The following is a 15,325-nucleotide window of genomic DNA, read 5'->3' on the forward strand; positions in this document are numbered from 1 at the left end:
GGATTTGGTGTAACTGTCCAATCTAAAATAGCCTTCTTCACTTAAGTGTGGTGGACCCAAGGGGTGAGGTCAGCAACTTTAACAGCAGTGGGCCTGGGTCCACCTGTTAAGACAGAGAGAAAATCTCGGGAGAATTACTGCACATAATTATTAAACTGCACATTTTGACTAGCATGGGGGGGTTATTGCAAAACTGAGTGGACAAAGGCTGGTCCATTGTCAGATCCTATTGACCTAGGTAGTCCATAACGGGGAATGATCTTCTATAACAGGCAGCTGGTTACCTCGGACGCCCCCTCAGTTCTGGTAGGCCAGGCTTCAACCCATCCTGTATACGTGCAGACCACCACAAGCAGGTAGCGGTATAGTCCACAGTGGGGCAATTCAGTGAAATCCACAACAAGGTCTTCCATGGGTGCAGTTCCAATATGCTGGATCCCCGGGGGAGCCAAGGGTCCGGTTCTGGGATTATTCTTTTGACATAGCGGGCACTTCCTGGAAATCTGGGCTGCCAGTTGATAAAGGTGGGCTATGTAGAAGCACTGCTTCAGCTGTCTGGTTGCGGCATCTGGTCCCATGTGGGTGGACTCATGGTATCTCTGAGTAATCTGCCGAGAAAGGGACTCTGGGATCCATATTCTGTCATCATGAGTAAGGTACCATCCTTCTTTGGACATGGTCAGCCCCTGGGCATCTGCAGTGCCCCTCTCCTTTTGGTGTATATTGGCTTATCAGCGGTGTTCAAGATCCTTCCAGGGACCAGTGCTCCAATAACTGACGCTGGGGGCTGGTTCCCGGGCTGCTTCCTTGGCCACTCTGTCTGCTAGTCGGTTTCCTCTGGCCACTTCTCCTGGTCCAGTTTTGTGTCCATAACAGTGTGCCACTGCTACTGCCTCAGGTTCTCATACGGCATCCAGAAGGTTCAATAAGGCTTGTGGGTGGGCCACCTGGTTTCCTCTGGAGGTAAGCAAACCTCTTTCCTTCCATAAGGCTCCATGGGCATGTAAAGTCAGAAAGGCATACTTAGAATCAGTATAAATGTTTATCTTCTGTCCCTTTACTAGGGTCAGGGCTCTGGTGAACGCTGTTATTTATGCCAGCCGGGCCGACGTTCCAGGCGGGAGTGGCTGCACTTCGATCACTTGGTCTTCCAAGGCTACCACTGCATAGCCTGCTTTTCGCTGTCCAGCCTTAACAAAGCTGCTTCCATCCACAAACCATGAAGGCCAGTGGGGGTTTGCTTCATCTTTAAGGTCAGGCCTGCTAAAATATTCTTCATCCATTACTTCAATGCAATGTGCATCTGCTCCTCACCTTCTCCTACCGGGGACAGGGTAGCTGGGTTGAGGGCGGTGGTGACCTGAAACTTCAAACGCGGATGCAGCAGTAACATCTGGCACTTTCTCATCTTCGCTTGGGAGAGAAAATAGGTACCCTTCATGTCAAGCAGAGTTGGGACTGCATGCGGGGTCACACAAACAGTGTCTTGGCCAAAAGTAAATTTGTCTGCTTTGTTCAGTAGGGTGGCTACTGCCACAACTGCTCTCATGCACGGCGGTAAGCCTTGTTCTGTAGGCATCAGGCGCTCAGATAGGTATGCCACGGGCTGCTGCCAGCTTCCCAATTTTTGGCACAACACTCCCTCTGCTGTTCCCTGGTCCTCATCCACAAACAGGGAGAACGGCTTCTCAGGATTTGGGATGCCAAGCGCTGGGGCTTGCTGTAGTGCCCTCTTCAAATCCAGAAGGCTTGCTGTTGTTCTGTGCCCCAAACAAAGGGGTCTCTCTCAGTTCCTCTGGTTGACTCATGTAGAGGCTTGGCAATGATGCTGTAATTAAATATCCATATCCTACAAAATCCTGCAGACCCCAGAAAGCCACGGAGTTCTTTGGTTCTGGTATCAGGATAATAGCCTGCTTCCTTTCTTCACTGGTAACAAAGGGGTGTTTCACTGTGATTGGCATTGCCTCAAGATCCTATGTTGGAGCAGTCGCTCTAGATGCACCCACACTCCTTCAGTCGCCCTTCGTGGGATGGGATACTTATTTACTGCAACAGGATTGACAAATGGCTTGGGCTTCACAATTATTGGTGGGATATTCTTTGCCATTCCTGGGGGGTTACCTTCAGCCCATACCGCGGGGTTCACTTGTTCCAGAATACTGGCGGGGATGGGTCCCTCCTCTTCTTTTACCACCATCAAGCGCCAATGTTCCCTCAAGGGTACCTCTAGGGAAAACTCTCCTGCTGGCCCTGTGGTCATTGTTACTTCGCCTGTCGGTTGGAAGGAGATCTGGGCTTGCAACTTTGCCAACAAGTCTCTTCCTAATAATGGAATAGGGCATTCAGGGATATACAAAAGGTTGTGTTACACCACTTGGCCTCCCAACTTGCAGGTAACTGGCTGCAGAAACGATGCCCACTGGGATTTTCCGGTGGCTCCTATTATGGTAATGGATTCAGGGGTTGGTTTAGCAACGGGGGTGGGGACGACCGAGTTGGCCGCTCCCGTGTCCTTTCTGTCGGCAGATGGCGCACTGATTCTGTTCAAGACGGCTTCGCCCTCCTCCCCGGGCACTTCCTCTTTTCTGAGGGGTGGGTGTGGCTGCCTGTAATGCCATCAGCTTCTTTGTTTTATACTTCTGCTTTTTTCTCTGGGCTTCCTCATCTCTCTGATTGCAAGTGGTTTGAGCTATTTTCAACATCTATTCCAGCCCATGGCCGATGCACCTCTCATGCTTCTGGATTTTTTTCTTTTGGCGAATATCGGACGCTGCTGAGCTACAAAGGCAGCCTTTATAATGGGGCGTTGGCAATATCATCTGGGTTCTCCTCAAAGGTAGGGTTCTAATTTCTCCAATTGCACACATCAGCACTTGAAAAAGGCACATGTTGGACTGTATAAGTGCATGGTGGTGCTTCCCCACCCTGTCCTGGGGGGCTGGTGGGTCATACACTCTGCGTAGAGGCATCATTGCAGTCCCACCCTTTTTCTGTGCCTTATGGGACTTATGGAGGGACGCCCTGGTTGCTGCTTCTATTCATTTCTTTCGCATAGGGTTGTACATACTGTTGCAATCTCAATTGTCTGATACTGTGTCCACATTTTTCCTTTCTTTGCTAACTCAATTAGTCCCTTCATAAACTCCTCATCATCCTCTTCCTCTTCGCTCTCTAATTCATCAACCTTGGAGGGTTCAGGCTGAGGGCCGGCTCCTCCCTGGTCCTGGGGCCCTGGGCCTGGGGGATTCGCTAGAGGGGCAGCTGGTGGAGCATAGGGTGGCGGCGGTTTAATGACTTCCCCCTCTTCTCCTTCTTCTCCTTCCGGCTCTGATATCGCCGGGGGCTTTTCTGACTTCCCTGCCGGTCGGACTGCACAAATTGTATTTTGTGGGGCGTCGCCTCGGCAGGCTTTCAGCCACGGTGGATTATTTTCTACATTGATTTTCCAGGTAGAAATATAAGGGATCTGGTCTGGGTGGACGTTCAAGTTATTTTGATATAGTGGGTTGATTAGTTGCAAATTAAAACTGCCCTCCAAGGGCCAATTAGTTCCTTGGGTGGGCCAATCAACATCCTCTCTCTTCTCAATTTGAACCCAATCATCATGCTTCGTAGCTGCTTTCCAGTTGGTTAAAAAGCATTTCAGAGGACTACGTTAGCTTGCCCCAGACCCCCTTTTTTTTTTTTTTTTCAGATACTCCGCTCCTAACCGGGCTTAAGATCCTTTCACACACCAACCACTACAGGCTGTGACTTAGCGAACTCGCGTTGCTAAGAAATGCACAGCCCTGCAATCGCTCGGCCAAGGGGACGCTAAGCCCCGGCCCACACTTGACAATTCAACCACTGGAGTATCTGGCACACAACACACAAAACACAAATCCCTTCCCCTTCCCCTGTTTGTCCTCCTTCCGGCGTCAGCCTGCTGACAGCCAGACCCTTTCCTGGCGGCACTTTACTGCTCACTGCCAGGCGAAGCTGATCGGGCTTCGTCCCTTGCCCTTCCCTTAGGGCTTACCTGCTCCGCTGCGGACTCCTTCGGCCGTCCTCTTTTCTCCCTCGACCGGGTGTCTCCACTCCGGAGCGGTGTGGCCGGCTCCCCCCACGAACAGGCAGGGGTGCGCACTTGGAGCCGCAAACGCCGGTCCGGGGCTGTTCACCCGGTCGAGTCTGGCCCCTCGGTCCACCTTTCGTGGGGTGGGGACCCATCCCGGACACGAGCCCCCAAATGAAGCCTTAGATTAGCAGTACCCGGAGGTCCAGCGGTCCGCCAACCCCGTGGCCAGAGGGGAAAAACAATTCCAGAGACTTCTTGGTCAGAGAAAAGAGATTTATTGAGATCTGCGCAGAGGCAGCCAGTGGAGTCCTCTCCAAAGACTGGCTACAACGATACAAGTAAACAAGCATTTTTATACCTGAGAGTCTGCCCATCTCTTCCCACCTCTTCAAATTCTCCAATCAGCTGGCAAGGTTAAGCTTATTTCCTTATATGGCATATGGCTAGCTAAGCCCCCCTCCTTCCCTTGTTTGTGTGTTCCTCTCTTGCGTTACTGCAGCAAAGAGCATGTGCAGAGCGCAGCTCCTGGTTTGCAGAGCGCAAGTAATTGCAAAGAGGAAGTAGCTCACAGCTTGCAATTGCGGTTTTTGCTAGCTGCTTAACCACAAAAGCAGAAGTTAGCTTAGGTGCAGATAGTATTGAGATTAACCCTTCATGATGGTAGTTATTCCGTTACAATTTTCACCTGCTACTCCATTTTCTCTCACAGGCTCAATGCATAGGCACTGTTTATGGGCAAAGACCTGCTTCTAGCATAAAATTTTGTTGTGTAGCTAATCACTCAACAATGGAGGGTTGTTGAGTGGAATGGGAGAGCCTCACACTATATGAAAGACCCTTAGATGTCTTGCAGTCCTATCCACAGTTGTTATCGTTCCTCTCCGTTTGTAATTATCATTGCTTTGTTTTTGCACTGAAACCCCGCCCTTTCCATTAGGATTTTAGCACAACCTTCTAATCCCAATGGCCTACTGTAATTAACCCTAAATACATGTACCTGAAATAACTGCTTATCTAAGCCTTGTCTCTGCTTCCCTCCCGTTTCTGTCATTGCCTATTTCTGGATTGTGAACCCCTTGGGGCAGGGACCTATCAGCTCCTTCTTGTTTTGTTGCAAAGCCTCATGAATGTGGATGGCACCATACTACCATTAATACAAAAAAACCCCAACAATTTATATGAGTCGCCAAGTTGGTTCCTTTTATTTTATTTACACTGATATGTTTTTTACTGCTGAAATTGTGCTGAACAAAATGGAGAACTGTTCTCCTCAGCTCTTGCCCACAAGACATAAACTGAACCTACCTTTGGACTAGGGAGCGTATATCTTAATAGAGACAAAGCAAAGATACGACTACTCCCGCCCCCCGGGTGAGAATGATGCCTATCCAAGAACACCTAAAAACAGAATACTGGACTGCACAACCTTCCGCCTCAACGCGACCATTTTTACACAAACTTCGCGGCGCACCTATTGGCTACTACGGCATAATTTCAGCTACGAACCAATCCGCGTCCTCCAACTCACCAGGTAGCTATTGGCTGCTGAGGCTGCTTAACACTCCAGCCACCGACAAATCAGATCCGCGCCACACAATTCGGACTGACAGTGGCAAGGCGGGTTGACGCGTAGTAGACGCAGGAGCCGGGGCATCCGCTGACTCTCTCTTCCCACTCTCACTATCATTAGTAATATGACGACAGTCTCCCGAAAGAGGGCATTGGTCTATGGTCGAGTCTGGTACTGGTGTGGCTTCAGCTTCCGCCCAAGAAAGGCTATTAGTTTAATCGCGACCAGGCGGGTCGCCTCCTCAAGGACCAATCAGCTTCCTCCTCCGCCAGTGCGTAATGGCGCTCAGCAAGGCACGGCTGCGTTAGTTAACCAATCGGTTGCCTCGCACTGACGATAACCTGCCTCCGACCTTCCCCTTAAGAAGCAAGACCCCTTCGTCCATTTGCCTTGGCTTCGCTTACTGGTTCTGCTCACCTGACGGTAGTTGGCGACTGGGTCTTTTTTTTTTTTGCCGTCGTCGTTACTTGTTCGTCTATTTTTTCCCACAAGGAGGCCTCACAGGCCCGGTTTTCGCCTCAGCTGCAAAAACGGGACCATATATTAGCTACCAACGCCCAGTTTATTTTTTCAAAGCAACTCGGTGAATGACAGTTGAGATCATAGAGACGTCGGCATGAGAGACCACCACAGGGGAAGGGTTGCTCGCGCTGCCCTTCCTCAAGATGGCGGCGGCGGCACCGCTTTCCCTTTTCCCGCTGCGTAGGGCTCGCTCGCTCGCTCGCTCTCACCAAGATGGCGAAGGATGGGCCGCGGGCTTTTAATTGACGCTTTACCTGTTCTGGCTGGTTCTGCTGATCGAAGGCAGGTCTTGGGGATAACGGGATAGGCGGGATTAGAGCCGGCCAGGCCGGGCTATTCAACGGTTGGCCGGCCGGGCAGGGGAAACGGCGCCTGGGCCTCAGGCGGCTTCGGCCTGGGAGTGGGGAGGAACTTGCCGGGGCTGAGAGGGAGGGCGGCAGGGCCCCACCCCCATCCGCCTCATGGCGCCTGTGGCGGCTTTCGCCTCATTGGCGTTATTTTCCAGGCAGGAATAAGTGCTGGCAACTGCCGTACGTGGAGTGCCTGGTCCCTGCCTTGCAGACGGGTAGTGGGGCGCGCAGGTGTTCTCTGGTGCTCTTGACAGCCCCGTGGTTTGAGGCGGTGCAGGGTTGGTCCGCTTGACAGGTTTTAGAAAGATCCCTTCCTTCTCGGTGGGCTGTTTTAATCCCCCCTGTTGACCTCCAGAACGTGATCCCCGGACGCTATGCTCTCAAGCCTCTTTGGTTTACTGCACTACCTGCGCTCATAGTTTCCAGGACCTAGAGCGGACTTGCATAAATCCCGTGATTGCATCGCCTTAAAGATCCAAGTTTTGAGCCCTTCAGTTGAGAATTTGCTTACAGTTTGAAAATAGGAAATTGCTTGAATGCTAAAACTTGGAAGCATCATTGTATATATGCTGACAGGTGCTATTTGTATTTATTTGCCTGTTTCCATTCTGGGATTCAGGTTTCCTTTAGAAAATACTGTTCCTTTTCAGATTGCAACACTATGCACATCTGGGAGGAAATGCTGTAGTCAACTTGCTTGTGAATATATATGCATGAGGTTTCACTGACAGGAAGATTAATGTAATTATACCAGGGCACTTATTGCAGCAGTCAGCTATGAAAAAGCAAGATTGAGGAAAAGGTACAGCTGCTTGGAACTGTTGCAGTGCAATCTGTTAAAGGCTACCTGTGTGACGGGAGAGCAGGCTCGAAATGTTGTAAATAAATATTTTAAGATTTGAAGGTAATTTGGCCACCATAGATTTCTGAGTTATAATGGACAGAATACAAGTATTAAGACTGCTTGTTGAGGTGATTTGTAGTTAATTGGAGAAACACCTGTGCCATTGCTAGAAGGCTTTTTGTGAATTTCCTAATAGGGTTTAATAGATGGTATCTAATGTTAATCATGCTCAAAGGAGACCCACTGAAATCAACGGACAAGTACTCTGGGTCTACCTTGTGTGATATTGCACTATATTTTTAAATATTAAAATATAAGAACATACTGAATTATATGTGAATGATTTAGCTGTGCCAGTGACAGATCATGGGGGAAATTCAGACTGCAGCTAACATGAATAAAATACTTTATTGATGCTTTACTGCTTGACAAGTCAGTTTTGTTTTTCAGATAGGAGCTTACTTAGTCCAAATGGGTGGAACTAAGTAATGCTCTCTCCAGAAATTACTTGTCTATGTTGGCTGCAGTCCTGAACACTTTGACCACCTTGACTTACATATTCTTAGCTTCACATAATTAAGTTTTTATTTTCGTTCTTGTTGCTATTCTATTTCAGCTGTCTATCTCTTTATTTCAGCTTTTGGTATAAAAAGACACTGGAAAGGAATGATGGCGGCTTTGGATACTAAAGCAAAAGCAAAAAAAACTCTGGGGACAGTTGATTATGTGGAGTCATCAGAATTTGCCCAAGGAATTCTGCCTACCAAGAAGGATGTCATTCAAAACATGCTATATCTATTGCACCCAAAAAGGGCTGGGCAAGCCCAGCGATCCAAAGAAGATGCTGCCCAGTTGCTTGCTGAACTTCTGCAGGAGCACTGGTTGTTTTGCAATTTGTATACCATAGCAACACAAAGCATAAAGAAGCATATTCTTAAGGTGTATGAGGAATTTTCAAAATTATATCAGTCCAGAAAGCGAAGAAAAAATGAGTTGTTTACACAGAAAGCGGATGATTTCAACAGGAGTTCAGAGCAGCTTTTTGACATATTTTGTACAGACACAGGTACAAGAGAGAAATTGGAGCAATACAGTGGTGTGAAGATGACTGACATTGAGTGGAAATTTCTTGAAGATCAGAGGAGTGAAAGAAAAATGTACTTTGAGGACTTCGTGGACAAGAAACAAATGGAAACAATAGAAAGACGAAGAAAAGTAGAATCACTGGAGCACTTCAGGAAGATTGCAGAAGAAGAGAAAGATGCATGTAAGCGTAAAGGAATGACTTCCAATAGAGATGAGCAGCCAGTTGAAGATGTCAGCAGTAGGAAGAAAGATGACCCCTGCCTTGGACGCAGCAAAGGAATTGGGAACTTTTCACATAAGGCAAAAAGAAAGCGCCTATCTTCTGGCTGGATTACTGGGACAGCATCTTCAACTAGCTATAGCGAGTCAGTTGCACCTGAATGTCAACATATACGTATGAGCATCAGAAAAGTCAGACCAGGGTTCTATGAGACTTTTGACAAATATGAAAACTGCTAGCCCAACATTCAAAATCTGTTTCTGTTGAAGTTTTGGGAGGTCTTAATACCCTGACTAATTGGAAGTTGATGTAGATAATTTTGTTGGGCTCCATTAATGTACAGCGACACCACCAAAGCAATGGCACCAGTAGAAATGGGCTTTTAGCTTACTGAGAAAGTAAGATTTGTTTAGGCCTGTACTGATACTTTCACAAGATGAAAGTACTGTGTACTAAAAAGCTATAGTGTAGCAAAGGAAGACAGAAAAACCAATGTTTGGATGTTAAAGCAAACCAAATGCACAATAGTAGGTTATGTTATATAATAACAATTTAACCACTGGAACAGACTTCTTAGGAAGGTGGTGCATTCTCCATTTCATACAGTCTTCATGTTGGGCTGGACACTCCTAAAAAACATTTTGCTGAAATGTTGTATAGTGGCCCGAAATAGAAGTGTGAGGAGAAAATGCAGACTCTCCTGCAGGAGAGTCATATTATATAACCTGTTGCCCATTCCAACCTCTGTGTCTCCCAAGACTGGAAGACCATGTACAATTAAAATAAAAAATGGTAACTAGTGAGATGGCAGCTAAAAGGGGAACTTGGTTGTGGGGCTGTGTGTCACAATGCAGGATCTTTTTGAGACTCACAATAGACTGCTAACTTCCTGCCTGTTAAAACAGTAAGTAAGTAAGCACACCTGAAGGGAAAACAGTAATTGGCTCAATTATCTAAAAAGTACAGTAGTTGCCTGTAATGCCCACCCCCATACCTTGATAATACTTGTATTATACTTGATAATACTTGTATGGTCTTAAGAGACTGACCATATACAATTTGCCATTACTTCATTGAGACTTGAAGGGGTTCTGCGCCTTTCAGGACTAGGTGCTTGCAGGCAAAAGAAAATAGGTTTCCTCTGTTTGATCTTGCAGATATTTAGTTCCTAAAATACCTATACAGTTCTGAAAAGCAGCTTTTGAATAGATAGCATTGGCTCATGTGAGAAGAAAAAAAAAAGGGTCAGGAAATTTTAAAAATGGCTTTTGGTATAAATGTGGTGGTAACAACTATTTGTATATTTTCTGCATTCTTAGCAATTAAATATCAGTGGTGAGAAATATATGTGGAAAAGTAGAATTTGTAATTGAAAATATTTGAGACATAAACATGTATAATGCACTGAACAGCATGGGGTTGGAACTGCCTTATGAATTATTTTAAAGGTGTTTAATTCTTCTTTTCCTTGAGTAAGGATTGCAAATGAATGCACTGCAATGTTTGCTACAGTGGAAGGACGTAGCTGCACTGCAGTTATAATGAAACAGAAGCAAGTCCTTCCATCTTGAGAAATGTGTAGCTCTGCCTGCAGTGAGCATTGGTAGTACAGATTGCAGCCCTTTCAAAGCTAGGCAAAACTTCTGTTTTCCTCACTGGTTTTCCCCCAGCATACAGATGGCTAGTTTTCACAGTCTCAGATCCAAACATATTGTATGTATGATGGTCTGTGCATGTACTGTTACATTACATGACCTCTGGATCACATGGTGTATACACAGACATCCACATATGGAATTGCTGTAATCTTATCTCTGGAAAGTCACAAACACCCGGCAACACACCCATACCCATGTTTCCCATCATGTTGGGAAGAGTATATTCCTCAGTACACTGCCCCATTGGCTGTATAGTAGTTAAATCCTAGAAATCATGGGGTATTGGGAATGGTTTACAGATATATGTACATCACTTGATCTATCACCACCTAATGGTTCTTGGCTGAAGGTGTGAACTGTGCACCAAAATGCTGTGTGTTGGAATTAACGTTGGGCGATATAACTGGCCTGTTAAAGTTACCATAATATTCTTCTAAATTTTGCTCACATAATTTCCATAAATACAAGTACTTCAGAATATTAAATGGTTACTTTTAGGCAAAGGGCACCTGTCTAGCCCAAAATCCTAATAACAAATTGCCATCATTCTGTTACCCTTTGCCAGAAATGGTTTTATTTCAACTGTTGCCTTTTTTCATATGGACCAAAAATGTAACTTTATGCAGCATTATATGCACGTTGTGTCAAGCTAAGGAACAATGATTTATTACTACATCTGCCCTTGCTTATACATTTGATTTCCCATATGGGAAGTAGCCCCGCTCTAAAACCATGTCAAAAAGGCTGACTGGAGAGACGATTAATGCAATTAATTGTAATGTAATTGGGTGATGTGCATTATGTCAGTAATGCAAACAGTTTCACTGGATCTTTGAAGCAATAAAAGCACCCTTTTTTCGGGAAAACAAGTGAGCCATCACTAATGGTAGTGACAGTGCTTCCATTAAAATTTGTCTCCTTTAAAGTTTTTAGATGGATATTTCCAAATGTTTGCATTCAATAGTCATAGTTAATTTTGAAGTTGTGTTTCCATTCCCAGTCAAGATAAGTTAACCAAATGCCTATAATTATCATCCCTCATTGGTCCTAATATTAAATACCTCCCCAAATTGCAATATATTTTCTGCACAGGCAAATTTTGAACCTTCGAATGAAGGAAATTGTCAGAATGAGATTCAGTCACTCTGAGTTTAATGTTTTAGGGATCAAAAATCTTTTTTGTTCCCTGGAAGGGGTAATTCAAATGATATATGTTCTGTAGCATACATACAAATGCCTCGCTCCATACATTGCAAAAAAGCAGCTAATTTTTCTTTTTCCATGTGTTCGTATTGATTGGTTAGGTTCATTTAAAACTCAAAGTAATGGGGGGGGGGGGGGAATATATGATTTAGTAGTAAGCGTGTGATTGTCGCATTACTGCTGAATTAATCCTACTTTTTTATTTTATTTTAAAAAGTACCAATAATCAGGCCCAGCGCTAAAGGTTTCTGGAATTTGTTGATGGCAGGCCGGCCAAAAGATCGTGTTGATTTTCTTGATAGACTGGTCATGTTCAAAAGAAGCAGCAAAAGAGAAAGTGTTGATTGTTTTTGCTTCTGAAAATTTTGACATTTTGTGTTCTTTGATGACATAAAATGTCAGATGCTTCTGCATGTATAGGAGTGTCTGATTACCAAGACTGCATTTCTAAACAGACTAGTAAGCCTCTTGCTCTGCCTGAGGGTTTTTCATCAAATCCGTCCACTGTTGAGGCTTCTCTTCCTACTTTCATACTCGAATGACTTGATTTATTTACAATATATACTATTTTCCAACAAGAGCTCCTAGAAGGAGAGCAATTAAATTATTCTCAAGCACATTCATGCAACACTTTCACCTGCGTCTTGTAGGCCTCAGTGGGCAGATGATAGCTGCAGCTTCTGCTTTCAGAACTCTCGGTGGAGGTGCTGGGGGACCAGAACTATAAGAAGTCCTCTCCCCAGCCCTCTTGTTGCCGTTGCTGCCTAACTTGGCTTAAACTGCACAGGGGAATAGCCCCACTGCCTTGAAAGTGTTGCCAAGCACCAGGCCTAGGTAACATAAGGTGTTAATGTCCTTGATCCTTGGCAGCAATAACGTTCTTTAACAACCACTTGGAAATCTACTTTGCTGCAAAATGTGGTGCCTTGCTTCTTGCAGCAGGAGATATCTTGTACCAAAGTCACAGTATGCTTGTGGCTATCTATCGTCTTCCAGGTATAGCATGCTTCTGTTACCCAATAAAGTTTTAAAAAATTGAATCCTACATGGCTTGAGAAAAGCTCGCAATGATCTGCTCAGAGACTTACAATTGGCTGTCTACATCATCTTGATGTGCACCATGGGAGTGGGGCTTTTTTTGGGGGGGGGGGAGTAGTGCCTAGAAAAAGATTGTTGGATGACCAAAACTTTTCAACAATAATTACAATTTTAGCTAGGAACCTTCTGCTGTAAGCATATGAATGACTATCTTTTGATCTCTTAGCTAAAACTGCAGCTGACTGTGGCTCCCATGGAGAATTCCATATACTCATTTGGAGCCTTTCCTCACAAATAGAAACATCAAGGGTGTGCATAAATACCAAGTCAAACCATTGGTTCTAGGATTTCAGATGGGAGTCTTAACTAGCCTTACCTGGAGATAACTGGGGATTAAACCTAGGAGCTTCTTTGCACAAAGCACAGTCTCCAATGCAAAAACTGGAGATGTGGCTGAATGCCTCACTCTATGGACACTGCTCTGTTCCTTGTCTTCAGGGGCATGTGATAGCATTGGCACCACTTTCTCCACAGGTGGACTATGGAGCCAAACAGCCATACTGTGGTTTATCCTATCTCACTCACCTTGGCCCCCGTGATCTCCCCTTGGGAAATGCTGATTGGGGTGGGACTAGGGCACTAAATGCGGCTGTCTGAAGGCACCCTACATTGTATGTTTCCTTTGGAGCTCCAGCCATCCAACAGGTACAGCGGCGGAAATCCGGCATGTCTCTGCTGCTGCCCATTGGCTTCAGACTTTAGGGGAATAGTAGAGGCACTCCCTTTTGTCCCTGACTTAATGCTGCACTTCACAGATGCTGTGCGAGATCTGGGGCAAGGCAAGAACACCTCTTGGGGCAGGGGCATGTTCTGGTGATTAGAAGAAAGAAAAAAGTGGGTGGCAGGAAGAGATGGCTCCACCCAACATAGGCTCAGACCCCAAATGACACTTGTGAGTCAGTGGCCCTCCATAGACATAAGCTTTCCCACCTACTATGTATGATTTTCAATACAGTGGTACCTCAGGTTAAGAACTTAATTCGTTCTGGAGGTCTGTTCTTAACCTGAAACTGTTCTTAACCTGAAGCATCACTTTAGCTAGTGGGGCCTCCTGCTGCTGCTGCGCCACCGCTGCACGATTTCTGTTCTCATCCTGAAGCAAAGTTCTTAACCCGAGGTAATATTTCTGGGTTAGCAGAGTCTGTAACCTGAAGTGTATGTAACCCAAGGTACCACTATAGTAAAGAGCAGGGGTCAGCAAACTTTTTCAGCAGGGGGATGGTGCACTGTCCCTCAGACCTTGGGGTGGGCCGGACTATATTGGGGGGGGGGGAATGAACAAGTTCCTATGCCCCACAAATAACCCAGAAATGCATTTTAAATAAAAGCACACATTCTACTCATGTAAAAACACGCTAAGTCCTGGACCACGCGCGGGCCAGATTTAGAAGGCGATTGGGCCAGATCCAGCCCCTGGGCTTTAGTTTGCCTACCCATGGTAAAGAGAATAGGGGCAGACATAGAATTAGTTGGTTCTGGCTCCATCTCCACTTGGTCTCTCAGCTTTTTGCTCTGCCAGTTCCATGGGCCATGGAGAAGAAAAGGTGATTAAACGAGTATGACATTTTTAAAGGGGGAGGGTTTAAATTTGCCCCCCCCCAAAGTGACCACAGAGTAATTGGAGTTGTGTACCCCTATTTTACGTGACTATAAATAAGCCTTGTCCTTTTTTTAGCTTCATCCAGTAGGAAGAGTTCCATGCAGTTAAGAGATAATAGCTAGGTATCAAAGTTTATAAATCCTGCCACTGACAGCAATGTTTCAAGGTGCTTTGAAGCCAGTGGTATGCTTGGGAGTTTGCATGAGTTTTCATCTCTGAACTTGTTCTCCCAGATTTAGCATGTAAAAAGTAAACAAAGCCACCCACTGCTTGTAATTAACTGCTGCCAGCCATCCTGAATTACACTGGAGAACAATTAAGAGAAGTGTTTGGTTTCTAAAATAATTCTGGGAAGTCCATTGAAGTTTGGAAGGGTGGGGCAACCCACAGATCTTACTAGCAGCATAACCAGCAATCCTTAGCTACTTGCATAAATGATTTGGAGAAGCAACTCTTATTTGTGGACCTAAGGATTTCTTCCCTATCAATCTGCAATAAAGGATCCCTTGATTTGACTTAAAGATGGAAAATATTACGGGCTGCCAGCCAGTCAACAATGTACTTGTTTGCCTAGTAGAGCCATGTTCCACCAGAAAACTGATATCAGGCTCTCAATGGACCATATAATCTGGGTTTTCCCAAATTTCTGCAAATCAAGATCCACCCACAATAATGCCAATCATGATCCAGTGGATTTCATGCTGGCTGCACCCGTGACATTGACCTGCTAGATTATATTAGGGCTGCATCCCAGATCACCCCAGATTCTCCCTTGCTCTAGACCCACCCAAGGGGTTCTTTAATTTGGAAATTGGAAATTGACAAATGTAACTATATCTTCTGACATAACATGAATCTATGGTTTATTACTCAGGGTGGCTGTGTAATGGATTGTCGTCACCTTTGAATACATTGTACTGTGTTTTTTTTAAAGCACTAACATAGCCCCAACACTGAGCCAATAGAGCCCAATCCATGTCTTGTTTTGAAAAGTACCTCCCATAATCCTTCCATTTTCCAGTCCTGTAAGTGTGTGCAGATGGTGTAGGGTGGAGTGAAAATCTCTCAAGCATTTTCAGAAAACGAAGCAAGCCAAATAGACTTAATTGGAGAT

The 15,325-nt window shown here is 45.4% G+C and overlaps 2 protein-coding genes across 7 annotated transcripts in view; one reads left to right on the forward strand and one right to left on the reverse strand.

The window, feature by feature from the left end:
- Positions 1 to 5,731, reverse strand: part of SCLY (selenocysteine lyase) — a 23,948-nt gene extending 18,217 nt beyond the window's left edge. For 3 of the 6 annotated variants that reach the window (XR_014548781.1, XM_083616352.1, XM_083616347.1), the window contains exon 1: positions 5,589 to 5,731. Coding sequence is in view for 1 of the 6 variants with exons in the window: in XM_083616346.1 (XP_083472472.1) it covers positions 5,292 to 5,352 (61 nt within the window). In the remaining 5 variants the exon portion in view is untranslated. Of the gene's footprint in view, positions 1 to 5,057; positions 5,228 to 5,291; positions 5,456 to 5,531 lie in introns of those variants that run through there. The other 3 variants (XM_083616348.1, XM_083616346.1, XM_083616349.1) reach the window with 3 other exon arrangements.
- On the forward strand, positions 5,679 to 9,995 carry LOC310763737 (uncharacterized protein). Its single transcript, XM_083616378.1, has 2 exons — positions 5,679 to 6,434; positions 7,984 to 9,995. The coding sequence occupies exon 2, from the start codon at positions 8,013 to 8,015 to the stop codon at positions 8,889 to 8,891; it is 879 nt and encodes a 292-aa protein (XP_083472504.1). The 5' UTR covers positions 5,679 to 6,434; positions 7,984 to 8,012; the 3' UTR covers positions 8,892 to 9,995.
- The last annotated feature ends 5,330 nt before the right edge of the window (positions 9,996 to 15,325 follow it).

This window comes from Podarcis filfolensis, assembly GCF_964270895.1.
Source record: "Podarcis filfolensis genome assembly, chromosome: 5".
Taxonomy (NCBI): Eukaryota; Metazoa; Chordata; class Lepidosauria; order Squamata; family Lacertidae; genus Podarcis; species Podarcis filfolensis.

Excerpts from the sequence above, each read along its gene's own strand:
- LOC310763737 (XM_083616378.1), top strand. The coding sequence starts at position 8,013 with ATGATGGCGGCTTTGGATACTAAAGCAAAAGCAAAAAAAACTCTGGGG.